Here is a 12,067-nt window from a genome sequence, read left to right on the forward strand (position 1 = left end):
AGAGCGACCTGAAGACAATTGAAAAATGTCCGACCTGGCGGGTCATGACTGGAGTGCTTTACCACAAGCTCAAAAAAGTTCATGTTGAACATGAGAACCCAATTGGAGGGATTGTGCGTCTTACAGATCCTATTCTGGTAAGGACCGTATATGGCATCACAAACCAATGCCATGCAGGCAAGAAAAGCTCCTGAACCACAACTTGGACCAATGCATGTGTGTTTCCCGCCTACCAAAGAGCATCTCAGAGTCCCAGGTGAGCCCTTTACCCGCTGAGGACGATGCTGCCTTTGCATACCTAGGGCGAATCATGATAACAACAGGTCATATAGCGAGGTTACATGAACAGTGCCACTCCACCACTGAGTTGGATGACATTAAAGGTCTTGGCTAAACTCGGAGGATGGTGAGCTATAAGGATCTCCCCTATCATCACTGGTATGGACTTACACGATTTGATGATGACCTGAAGTCTCCTACACACGAAGCCACAACCCTTCCGGAAGGCTCTACCTGCAGAGGGAATATGATGTGCTTTAAAGCAGCTAGGCCGAAACTGTGGGCTCCTAGATATCCCAGGGCTACAACAAACCAGTCTCGAGTAGGCACATCAGCCGTCCACCTGAAACAATACGGTGAGCTATATACTGGCCATGTATAGGTAGTAGTAGTACATACCTGTTATTGCTCTTACTAGAGGGAGTCCGAGTAAAGGCAATAACAGTGCCAGAAACGATAACGTTGCTTATGCATTGACACACGATAAGGGCCTGAAAACAAGTCGGATGAGAAGACTGGTAAGCAACAAGTGTCACCTCGGTCCATACAAAACGGCGACCATTGAACTCCTGGCGAGTCAATGACTCTTGACAATAGCCAAAAACCGTAAAGGATATCCAAATTCCCAGCGATAGAAATCTGAGATATACATAGCCCACTGCAACAGAGCACGTGAGCATCTTACGCATATCTAAGAGTAGCCGAGTCAATCCCTGAATGGGGCTCCGAGGAACCATTCACCACAACTGGTTTCACGTCAGCTGCTGCCACTGTATGATTCTCCTCCGCAGTGACCCGAGCTCCCCTCTTGGCTGGTTTCAAAACCATTAGGAAAAAACAGGTTATAACTGCCAAGACATTCTGAGTTTCCAAAAGCGGAAAGTCGGTAACTCAAAACCGAGATAGGCTTAGTTGAGACTGTTGAAGTCGAGTAAATAGACAGAGACTACTTCCACTTTATGTGATTCTTATCAAAAAATCGTGTTTGTGAGTATAGATAGAATGGTACTCAGCAGCGGCCATACCTTCACGCTGCTGTAGTCTCACTGCGACTCCTGTGAGAGAAGACTCGCATTCCCACAAAGAAGGGCCCGAGGGATTTCAAATAGTAAGAGGTGTGCTCCGTCTTGCGCATCTCTTGGACCACCTACAACAGCGTCATTCACTCTTCCCTGGGAACAGTAGTACCTTGCTGAGACCATGAAGGTCTTTGCCAACCAAGCCCACTACGAACTCGTTATCATCAGCATCAATGCCGTAACAGTTCAGACGAATATCATAAGCTGCGCCAACCTAAGATCATCTCGATGAGCCGTGATGTTCGAAAACTATGCTCCCATATCCTTTGAATCTGAGCTTGTCTATGCCAGCAAACTGTGAAATCCGACTTCTCCATCGTGACCGATTTTTCCCGAAAACCGGGAAGTTTGAAATTTCTATTTTTGAACCATAGCTCAGCATTTGAGAGTGATTATCAGCCTCTCGTCAAGTTGTGTATCACTCTCGAATTTCACCCCGCATCTAAAACCCTTTCCCCTCCCCCACCGAGTACCTCAGCAAAAGCCTTGCCAATCGCTGCATGATGTAGGAGCATACGGCACTGGTCTTCCGGGGACTGCATATAGAAGTCACCGCTCCTACGCATAGGGTACCACACTGCATACGGGGCATCCGCTCTAGTTGCATTCCTAGGCACTTTCTCGATCAGGAAATCAACAAGGCTGGGCTCATGCCCGTTGGCATAAGTTTTACCAAACATAGTCCATCTCGGACGCGGAGTCAAGACGTCCCCAATGCCACCCATCTGCAGTATTGGATTCACAACCTTCACGAAATGTGACGGATCAGTGCTCCAAGTTAGCAGCCCGATAGACCTAGGATTGTTAACATCATCATAAACCACTGACGAGACATCACGGGTCTCCAGTTGTTTCTTCAGCTTCTCCCTGGCCCCCGGCAGATTGGCACTGCTATTAGCATCCAATACATGTAGTTGAACGTAGAGTCTTTCCTCACACGTTTGCCCATTACCACCTCTCTCGTAGAGTACCGGCGGGGCGACTGTTGGGAAAGACATGTGGCTCGTGGCGTTCCTAGCATCACTGCTCTGACCACCAGCTCGCGTGTAAAGGGAGTCAGCCAAACGCTGCAGGAACCTAGGCATCCTCGTGCCCGGCTCCATGTTGTTTCTGTATAATAGAAGGGCAGCACTCCCGATAGCAACGCCACCAGCTGCCAACAGAACCGCCGTCTGCTGATCAATCTTGATGGAGAATTCTGGGATGCGCGGAGACGGCGAACTCATAAAGGTAACAACTACGACGGAGACTCCCTATCTTAGGCGAATAAGAAGACCATGATATCAACGACGACCGCACTGAAGGAGCATCACCAAGTGAACCCTCTTGCTCGATACAGGCATGGGCCGCGGACTCCTTCAGGCAACTACAACCCATCTTGAAGTCTTTACTAAACCGATGCTGCACCCCATCAACAACTTCCACAGCATATGGAGCCTCATCACCCACATAGAGAACGGGCTTGCCTAACTCACAGCTCTGGCAAACCGCACCACAACCGCCAACAACTGCTATATTCATGGACAACTCAGAGACTACTGTAACGAGGCGTGGACCTCAAACACTACATTACCTAGATCCTAAAACTACTACCGGCAGTTCCAATGCTTCCATCAATCACTATCCAGGATTGCTGCCAGCACCCAGCACGAGACCCATCGAAACGCACTCCATAGCGACTACTACCGCCTCCCTCATTTCTTCGAATTGGATAACGCAAATCCGTAACTGAGCTTAACTCGTATTCAACGGGGATAACCCCTTGAGAGGCACTCGTAATATCCATTGGGATGAAGACGACAATGCAACAACACGAATGAAACAACCACCGCTTAGGCGGATTGGGCAGCAGCGGCAATGATATCGGTGAACTGAGGCTTGAGGGAAGCACCACCAACAAGGAAACCATCGACATCAGCACACTTGATCAACTCACCACAGTTACCAGGGTTCACAGAGCCACCGTAGAGAATACGCGTGCTCTCAGCGACCTCGGTGCTAACCTTAGACTTAAGATAGGCCCTGATGGAGGCATGGGTCTCCTGAGCCTGCTCAGTGGTGGCCACCTTGCCGGTGCCGATAGCCCAGACAGGCTCATAGGCGATAACGATGTTGTTCCAATCCTTCACAACAGGGACGATAGCATCCATCTGAGTGGCGCAGACCTCCTCAGTCTTGCCGGCCTCACGCTCCTCAAGCAACTCACCAATGCAGAAGATGATCTTCAAGCCAGCAGCCTCAGCCTTGGCAACCTTAGCGGCGAGATCCTCATTGGTCTCGTTAAAGAGATGACGCCTCTCGGAATGGCCAAGGATGGTCCAGTTAAGGCCGGCGTCCTTGATCATCTCAGCAGTGATCTCACCAGTGTAGGCGCCAGGACCGGTCTTACTGCAGTTCTGAGCCGAGATCTGGATGTTAGAGCCCTTGAACTGCTCCATGGCCAAAGGAAGGTGAATGGCAGTAGAGGCAATGACAACATCAACAGCATCCTTGTTATAAGTGGCCTCACCAGCAACAAGGGCAGGGGCAAGCTTCTTAATAGACTCAACGCTGCCGTTAGATTTCCAGTTACCACCGACGAAAGGCTTGGGGGACATGACTGTAAGAGGTATAGAAGTAAAGATGTGGTTGAGCCAAGCCACTAGCCTAAAGTGAGTATCGCGCGCGCCATGATGATCGATAACGCCGACGCAACACGCCTTGGGGGCATATGCTGTACGACAGTAGTTGGATGAATGCGCACCTTTCCCGTTCGTCCCACTGTTCTTGTGCAACGTATCATCGACAATGCCTGTTGAGTCGCGCTCACCGAGCAGTAGTCAGTGAGGTAGCTGGTCATGACTCACACCTTTATAAAGGATCTCCCATCATCCATAGTATCCAACTTCGAGGCGAATCTGCCTTCACCACCTCCACGACCCTGCGCACCTCTCATAGACCCTGCGCATTCACTAATTTATCCTGACCTATCCTTTCATCGAGTGCACACTGTACACTGCTTCAAACACACCCACAACACCCACTTCCACTAGTGTCTACCTGTTTTCCTTACCTTACTACTAGACACACTACTGCTTGACGAGCTACCGTCACCAGTACCACTGCTTTCACTAGTACTGTCAATGTTGCTACTACTTTCATTCTCAGCTACTGTTGTATGGAGATTCCTGACAGATTCGTTCTCATCATACCCCAAGCGTATTCACAGCACTCTGACTTAAATCTACCCGCCCGCCTAACCTACCACTTCATAAGAATTACATCCATACTTTTCAATAATTACTACAACAAAACACACCAACAAATGAAATTGAGTCTGACATCCTCAGACAAGATGTCAGCTCAGCAATGAACAAGTGAAAGTAATGTCAATAGCGATTCATCGCCGAACACTACAGAAGAAGGTCTAATTGGTCTTCTCATCGAATTTCCGGCGAGGGCAATCAGGGCATCTATCGTCACCGTTCAATTCGGGATGGATGCACTCGAACTTCAATACAGCTCCTTCAGGATTCGTGACCATACCCAACTTGTCGTCAACACACACGGCATGACTACCGGGGAGGAACCACTGATTGTCAATGCCAGCAGGACGAGACACAGTAGCCTGAGAGCCGTCCTCCAAAGCTACAGTGACAGTTCTCGCGGCAACACTAGCAATCTGGCCACCACGAACCGTGGCGAGGAATCGCCTCGAAATTGTGTTGAAAGCGGACGAAGAAACGGAAGAAAGCATAATTAAACTAATGAATGAAAACCTACAAGTTAATATTATATGACACTTGCCAACCAATACGACACCCAACTCAGAAGCACGACCGACTTGCTGAGAAACATGCACAGGAACATCACCAACCTCACACCCAGTGGAGCTGCTCATCATGGCATTAACAAGGTGGGTATCAACCTGCTGCAATGATGACCGCTAACCTCAAAAGACATGTCAAAGTATCTGCCATCTCACCATGCTTGCCCACCATCTCACCAACAGCTCTGAACCTGATTTAGTAAGGCGGAGCGACGAATAGACCAAAACGATACTAGAAGAAACAGTACACGAAGAGAAAACTCTGAGAAATATGTAGAAACAACCAAATTGAACCAGCTAGAGACACTCTACTGCAAGTTCCGTCGGAATGTCTCTACGATTGAACATACATTAATAACACACTTTGAAAAGGCAATGTTCAAGATACTTCAGCTAACGATATTTTAGCGACAGATGTAAGCTAAAAACAGTCACGACACGCCCAGCACCACAGCTCGTAGGGGCGTCCCAACGTACTCGGAGGCCTAGGGCAATCTATAATGAGTGTGTCGAAACCAGCGTCATATACTCATGACGACATTGACATAGGAAACCTATAAGGAGCCTCATCACGCGCAGCTGTCCCATTTTGTGTCGAGGCTGCAACATACAACCAATTCAACTCTTGCGGCTTGTAGTGGTACGAATTCCCATCAATAAGCACTCCTGTACCCTTACACGTGAGTTGGTGTACTATTAAGTGGCTACCACACCTCAGTCAGGATCAACACAACGGTCATAGATCTTCCATGAAAGTCACTATCATGGAGCAACGTTGTCCGTGTACGATCGGCAACTTGAATTGAAGAACAACATGCATTTGAAACCATGCTACTATGTGTTCAATAGTTCAAATACTACTCACATACTCAACTGTCAGTCAACTTCAATACCACGCGCCTCGCCACTCACACTACACCATTTGTCATCAAAACATCAGGTGGTCTAGGCAGCAGTTGATAGGCGGGAAAGTAAGCAATGAACGCCTCGTCTTGAACGGTTACACTAAGAGCTAGCAAAGCACCTAGGAGCCGTCCGTGGAGTCTCATCAAGCCTTCTAGGATTCTCCTACGGAACGCAGTGATTTGGCTCCGTCTTCTCTGGCGAGCAGCTCGCAAGCCAGTGACATAGGGACTGTGAAAGCCTTTAGTAACCGAGGGCAACCAAGGGAAGTTGTGATAGAGGTGCTCGAAGGCTCCGTCGAACCAACGCACATCCATGGCATAGGACAGTTGATTGAGAGCAGCAACATATGACAGTATTGGAAAAAGGGAGAGCCCCAAGCTGGTCCCTTCAATAGCAAAACTCAGTGAAGTTAGTTTACATATGAGAAATGATGCAGTAAGAAGAAAAATGGTAGCAAAGGCAACAACAGCTATCAACGCCTTAAGAGACCAAGTCACTCTAGCTGCCAAGTTGAGCATATAAACCTCCATTCTGAGAGCCAAACCAGCAGTGCTTCCACGCCTTTCCCTTCGTGCTATAGTCCATGGGTTACCACGTCTAGGCCTCAGGTGTGTCCACACGAACCGCCACAGGTCCTGTACGAGCATAGTATTCGGCGAAAAGAGTAGTGTTGAGAAACCCGATATGTGCAGCATTGTTATCTTGATACGTAGCAGGCTCCTCGATGAAGCTATTGTGACCAACAGCTGAGCCCACATTATAACAATAGCCAATAACTCAATAACCACTTGTACTAATAGTATACGTACATACGAGAAGCACTCCTGGTCGTTGACCATCGCCGGATCCTCACAGTTAGGCGGTACCGCTCCCGCCTGCCTCACAGCTTCATCTCGTCCAAATGCCAAAACAATCATCAAGTTCAATCCTGATATGGATTTCATAGCTTGGTAGAAAGTGAAGACAATGAAGCCCGTATTGAGACACACCGTGAGCAATCTGAAACATGCGTCACCGATTCTCCACAGTTTACTGCGTTCATATTTTAGCATCAGAGTAAGGTTCGTAGCCTGGACCCAGAACGGTTGGAAGTTTGTTGAGCATGCGTGCAGATCCACCAGACACCTCAGCTTTCTAGCCTGCCATTCTCTCTCACCACGAGTGTTGTAGCCTCCATAAACACTCGTGTCAATTCTGTGTGCTTTGCTGACATACGGTGAGGGTCCGATCAGTCGATTTCCACGACTAAGGTACTGAGATCGCGATGACGGTGTGACTGTGGTGAAAAGAGGTGTGGGATAACCCCGCGGACCGGCTGCTGAAGATGAGGACGGCCCAGCTGGTGGACTCCCAGAGGGCTGCATTCTCGTCAGAACTATCACATCATCAGTGTGAATGAATACAAGGCCTTAGTACGGGATCACAATAGTTATGTTTCATATTCGCATGGTATAATTAGCGACTAAAATGAAGTATAGCTAGCGTTGCCAATAACACTTTTCGACGAACGCTTCCTTGAGTGCATAAGAGCTGATTTAAGAGGCGCATGATGGGCAACGAATGCTTCATCTCGAACTTCAAGAGACAACGACAGTAAGAAGCCTCTGACCAAACCGAACCTACCAAACAGGACATCTCCCCAGCTGACGTTACGACCTCCTACTCCTTCAATAACGTGGAGACTATTCTGGCGCGAAACAGTAGTATTTCCTCTTCTTTTCCTTTCCTTCTAGCCTCTCTAACAGCAGTGCTAGCCGGCTCTCCACTGCTTGGTGCCGCAAACAGAAATCGATAATTCTGGTACAGCTGTTCGCTCGCTCCCCTATTCCACTGCGAATCCTTCACATAAGCCTGACAATGTCACTTATCCCCGAATTTGATGGCCACGGTGGAATCACCAGTTGATTGAGAGCTCCTATATACGTGACCAAAGGTAGAAGGCGTAGTTGGGAGAAGACGTTGTGCTTTATAGCAAAGCTCAAAGAAGTGAGTTTGCAGATGAGGAAGAAGCAACTGCAGCCCACCACAATCCCAAACAACAATAGTAAGCTAACTCTGCCTATAAAGTATAGAGCCCTATGCAGCAGAGACCTTCCAGTGAGTGGATGAGTCGATGACTCCAGCGGTAACCCATGCAGAACCTGAATACTTTCCTCCAACTGAAAACGCCGAGTTCCTGCTGCTACCTCTCCGCTCGGTTTCCCTCTCAGCGGGAGGTCATCTTTCAACAGTGCCCTTGGACAGTGGACAAGATAGAAATCATTCATATAGTTCCATATAGTTTGCAGTAGCATAGGACTTGGCGAGAACATTAGTGTCGATACTCCTGATATGTATACCATCGTTCTAGAAGCTCTGAGGACCGTCTTTGCTCTCCATTGTCCATCATCACGTTGTCTCATACAGAATAGGCCGGCCAGGAGGAATACAAGCCGTAGATACATATACGATAAACTACCGAGCTCGATCACCACCTGAACCCTTCGGGAAGTATGAGGTAGCAAGAGGAGCCCTCGAGGGCCTTACTTGAGCTATGAGAATGCTCAAATGCTGGAAGCATCTCCCATTAGCATCTTTCTTACACTGTTCAGTCATCCCTTGTTCATCATAGCCACGTCCATACAAAAGCAGTTCAACCAAGTTAAGCATCTTCACTGCGTTATATACCTCTATAAAAGTGTATACTATCAACCATGTATTCAAAGCGAAGGTCAAGAGGCGTATAAACGCCAAGAAGTATCTATTGTTAACCCCTAACTGTGTATGATCTGTCTCGCCCCTCATGAACAGGATACCAATGTTTCGTGTCTGGACTGCAGCGCTCTGGAATTTAGCGCCGCTGGCCACCTTTAACGACTGTTCGGTATGTTCATCTTGGACGATCCTCGAACGCTGCTGCTGATTGTTGTTATCATCGTGAAACCGCATGAGGCAGCCACAAGATCAACTAGAAGTGGAATGCACGAAAAGTGCACAACAGTTCCCATACACGAATCAATTTACGAACACCGAGGTGGGTTTGCATCCGATGAATCCAGCGCTAAAGTCGCGAGCCTGACACTACTTGAACATTTGCGGAAGAAAATTTCAGACAGTTCCATCTAGTGAGATCAATCGCCAGTTTTTATACATCTTGAATGTTATCGAAGAGCGCTTTGGTGGTGCGGCCAATTTTAGCAGTAGCGGTGGCAGGGCTCCGACCATTCACAACATGGAGTGATCATGCTGTTATTGCAAGTAGGAGAGCACTCTACATCAGGGTGGAGATGTTTCATTCGCAGAGATGATCAACAAGAAGTTCCCAAACGAAGACCCCAGGGGGGTCCAAAATCGTAGGATACCATCGCTCGTGAAAAAGACAGAATTCGAGGTATCTGGCGGCCCTCCAACAGCAGACCAGTTATCTGTGGTCAAGTCATTGTGGCTTGAAATGTACGAGAGACGACTGCATGACGCAGCCTTCGATGAGGCCGCCGACTCGGGCGAGCAGTGCGACGGTGAACTCCACTCCTGGCGAAAAGACCGGATGGACACCGAGAAGGATCCAAGCAAAGTTGTTCCCGATTTGGCGAGCGCTCAGAGTGTTCAAAGAGCTAGAAAGGCCGAGCAGGAGATGCTTAATCGATTAAAGAAGTAGTCACTATTCGCTCTTGTACCACACAACTATCGTCATCATGCAAAGCTGGGATGAAGTTTTATCCTTCCTTTATGTGGTCTCGAGTTGGGCTTATATCATTCATCGGGTCAATGTTATGTATAGGTCTATTACTTGCTGAGGGCTACTGTCTTTCACACTGTTCTATCTCGATATGATTTCACTCTTCTAAGATTAGTACGCCATGAAAGCCCCCCGCTGTTCGTGGGCATATATTCTGTGTCAGTGCCTTTAATAGCCACCCTTGCCTGAACTACATATTGTGGCTCAGTCGCGCGCGTTGTCCTCAGGGGCAGTAGGGATTGCCCCGCTGGCCAGGTGACTGCTAATTGACTTTCCATGATCGCTCCTACTGTGACATTCGACTACCGTTTGTTCGTTTTCCGATGGCAGCGACTCTGCTGGTTTCATAGTCAGTCTGAGCCACGAGCCCTTCGTAACTTAACCGTCTTCGGTTCGTTTCATTCATCTGTTCACTGCGCAGCATCCAGTGTCTGCAGTTCTCGAGGCAGGTGAGTTCTCCGATCACAACTTGGTCTACGAGACCATGCGACACCTCATGCAAGACGTGCTCACTGGCTCAAGTGGCCGGCCAAACCACTACACTTTATCGCAGACGGGCTCAATAATGGTGGAAAGGAAGGTAGGTTGACACATCCAAGTCGGCTACACTATCTGTTAGGGTGAGTGAGTGATGTTTTTGACTGAAACCCTTCACTAGGTTCGCACTGTTTGGTCCGCCAATTATCGACCTAGATGGCCTTTCAAAGATGCGAATGTCGATGACAGCGGTGATGAAATACTCTAGAGGCTTCATGAGAAGCACATCCATGCAGTGAAAGATACCAAGTTGGTTCACACTAACAATTAGTGTGAATCGATGCACAGGTGTGGCAAACTTTTGTGAGTAAATAACCTTCAGAGATACGACAGGCTGTCGTATTCCACAAGTATATTACACGTTTGTCGCACAGACGTGTACGGCTTGGAAAACGGCTGTTTTTGTGAGGGCAGAGGGACTCTGTATTCTTTCATCACTGTGCACAGTTTCCTTGACAAATCTCCACAACTGTTGAACACAACCTTTATTCGATAGTTGATCTACGATCTGGTCGTATACTCAGCATCATATTGTCCTCGGAAATAAATACGACTGTGCTGATGAGTGCCAGCAAAGTGGCCAAAATATGTCGAGTACAGAAGAGAATAATGAGAACAGAACTGGCTGCATGAACCAGGGCTGTTCAGTAGATGAAATACAAAAAGATCACATGTGGATATCGAGTCTCCACATCGAGATCGTAATCATCTAAAGGGGCAGTTGCTCGCCCTCAGCGTGAACACTTTGCCGTTTTTCTTCGGCTGAATGGTAATGCTGTCAGCCCTATTGTCATACGAAATATGCCTCCAGTTCTCAACAGCCCAATTTTGTGACTGCGCGGCATGAACGAACCGCATGAAATCAATTTTGGGCGCAACGAATCTTTCATGGTCCTTTTCGAACTCCTCGTAAGGGACGCCATATACGATAGGTCTGCCGTACTGAAGAACGCTAAAGGTATCCCTGAACCATCTGGGTGACCGAGGGAAGCGGAGAGCGAACTCGTGTCCAGAATGACTCGCTTTCTCGGAGCAATAATACTCACTGGGCGGGAAGTAGGTTCTATAACACCAGACCACGTTGAGGAGGGCAACGGAGACCACCAGACGAGAGATAGTTGGGTTCATAGTGAAGTATCACTGAAACAAATCCTTGGAGATGTACAGACACAGTTGTGTGTTGTGCAACTCGACACTAGTAGCCGATGACAGCCGTAGACACTAAGCTACCAGAAAATCGATCAATTCACGTGGGCAGGCCAATTTGGACACAACCATAACGTGGTTACCATGGGCGTCACCTTCACGCACAAATCACAGCGACCTGACGATGTGGCCATCCTTCCCAGATGACTCAGCGAAAGGAAATTGATTCGAGACAGAAATAGCTGATGCAGCATCCGTGACGCTAATATCAGATAACCATGTCATTTATGGATGTAAAAAAGCTTACATAGAGAGCATGACGAGACATTATCTCTGAGACAATGATGTACACGATACTCGTGACACGATGCAGGGAAGCTAGCGAAACGGGAAATCTACGTCCCGAACACGTAGGGTCGCAGATCAGTGTAACGTCACGTCACCGATTGCGAGTTGATTTGAGCTCTCAGTCACCATTGGTAAACAGCTCAACATTTGGCGCTAGATTATGTACTGGGGCTATAATCTTTAGCAACGGTCTTGAAATGCTCGAAGTCACATCAACCCTCACGAAAGTCAGTGAAACAAAGCTAA

The 12,067-nt window shown here is 48.0% G+C and overlaps 5 protein-coding genes across 5 annotated transcripts in view; 1 reads left to right on the top strand and 4 right to left on the bottom strand.

The window, feature by feature from the left end:
- Pmar_PMAR023320 (UDP-galactose transporter, putative) overlaps nt 1-1,107 on the bottom strand; it is a gene marked incomplete at both ends in the record, with an annotated part of 1,412 nt that extends 305 nt beyond the window's left edge. The window contains 7 exons of the mRNA XM_002783155.1: nt 35-190; nt 234-298; nt 342-466; nt 514-622; nt 679-770; nt 816-918; nt 965-1,107. Of these exons, the coding sequence (XP_002783201.1) occupies nt 35-190; nt 234-298; nt 342-466; nt 514-622; nt 679-770; nt 816-918; nt 965-1,107 (793 nt within the window). The remainder of the gene's footprint in view (nt 1-34; nt 191-233; nt 299-341; nt 467-513; nt 623-678; nt 771-815; nt 919-964) is intronic.
- Nucleotides 1,108-1,306: 199 nt separating this feature from the next.
- Nucleotides 1,307-2,584, bottom strand: Pmar_PMAR023321 (hypothetical protein; the record flags this gene model as incomplete). Its single annotated transcript, XM_002783156.1, has 3 exons — nt 1,307-1,426; nt 1,468-1,572; nt 1,832-2,584. The coding sequence occupies 3 exons, from the start codon at nt 2,582-2,584 to the stop codon at nt 1,307-1,309; spliced, it is 978 nt and encodes a 325-aa protein (XP_002783202.1).
- Nucleotides 2,585-3,190: 606 nt separating this feature from the next.
- Nucleotides 3,191-3,955, bottom strand: Pmar_PMAR023322 (triose-phosphate isomerase 1, putative; the record flags this gene model as incomplete). The annotated part of the gene is made up of 1 exon (XM_002783157.1): nt 3,191-3,955. The coding sequence occupies one exon, from the start codon at nt 3,953-3,955 to the stop codon at nt 3,191-3,193; it is 765 nt and encodes a 254-aa protein (XP_002783203.1).
- Nucleotides 3,956-4,764: 809 nt separating this feature from the next.
- Pmar_PMAR023323 (hypothetical protein) lies at nt 4,765-5,094 on the bottom strand (the record flags this gene model as incomplete). Its single annotated transcript, XM_002783158.1, has 1 exon — nt 4,765-5,094. The coding sequence occupies one exon, from the start codon at nt 5,092-5,094 to the stop codon at nt 4,765-4,767; it is 330 nt and encodes a 109-aa protein (XP_002783204.1).
- A 4,408-nt stretch (nt 5,095-9,502) lies between these two features.
- Nucleotides 9,503-9,709, top strand: Pmar_PMAR023324 (hypothetical protein; the record flags this gene model as incomplete). The annotated part of the gene is made up of 1 exon (XM_002783159.1): nt 9,503-9,709. The coding sequence occupies one exon, from the start codon at nt 9,503-9,505 to the stop codon at nt 9,707-9,709; it is 207 nt and encodes a 68-aa protein (XP_002783205.1).
- Nucleotides 9,710-12,067: the final 2,358 nt, after the last annotated feature.

The sequence above is a fragment of the Perkinsus marinus genome, assembly GCF_000006405.1.
Source record: "Perkinsus marinus ATCC 50983 genomic scaffold scf_1104296937140, whole genome shotgun sequence".
In the NCBI taxonomy this organism is placed as follows: domain Eukaryota; phylum Perkinsozoa; order Perkinsida; family Perkinsidae; genus Perkinsus; species Perkinsus marinus.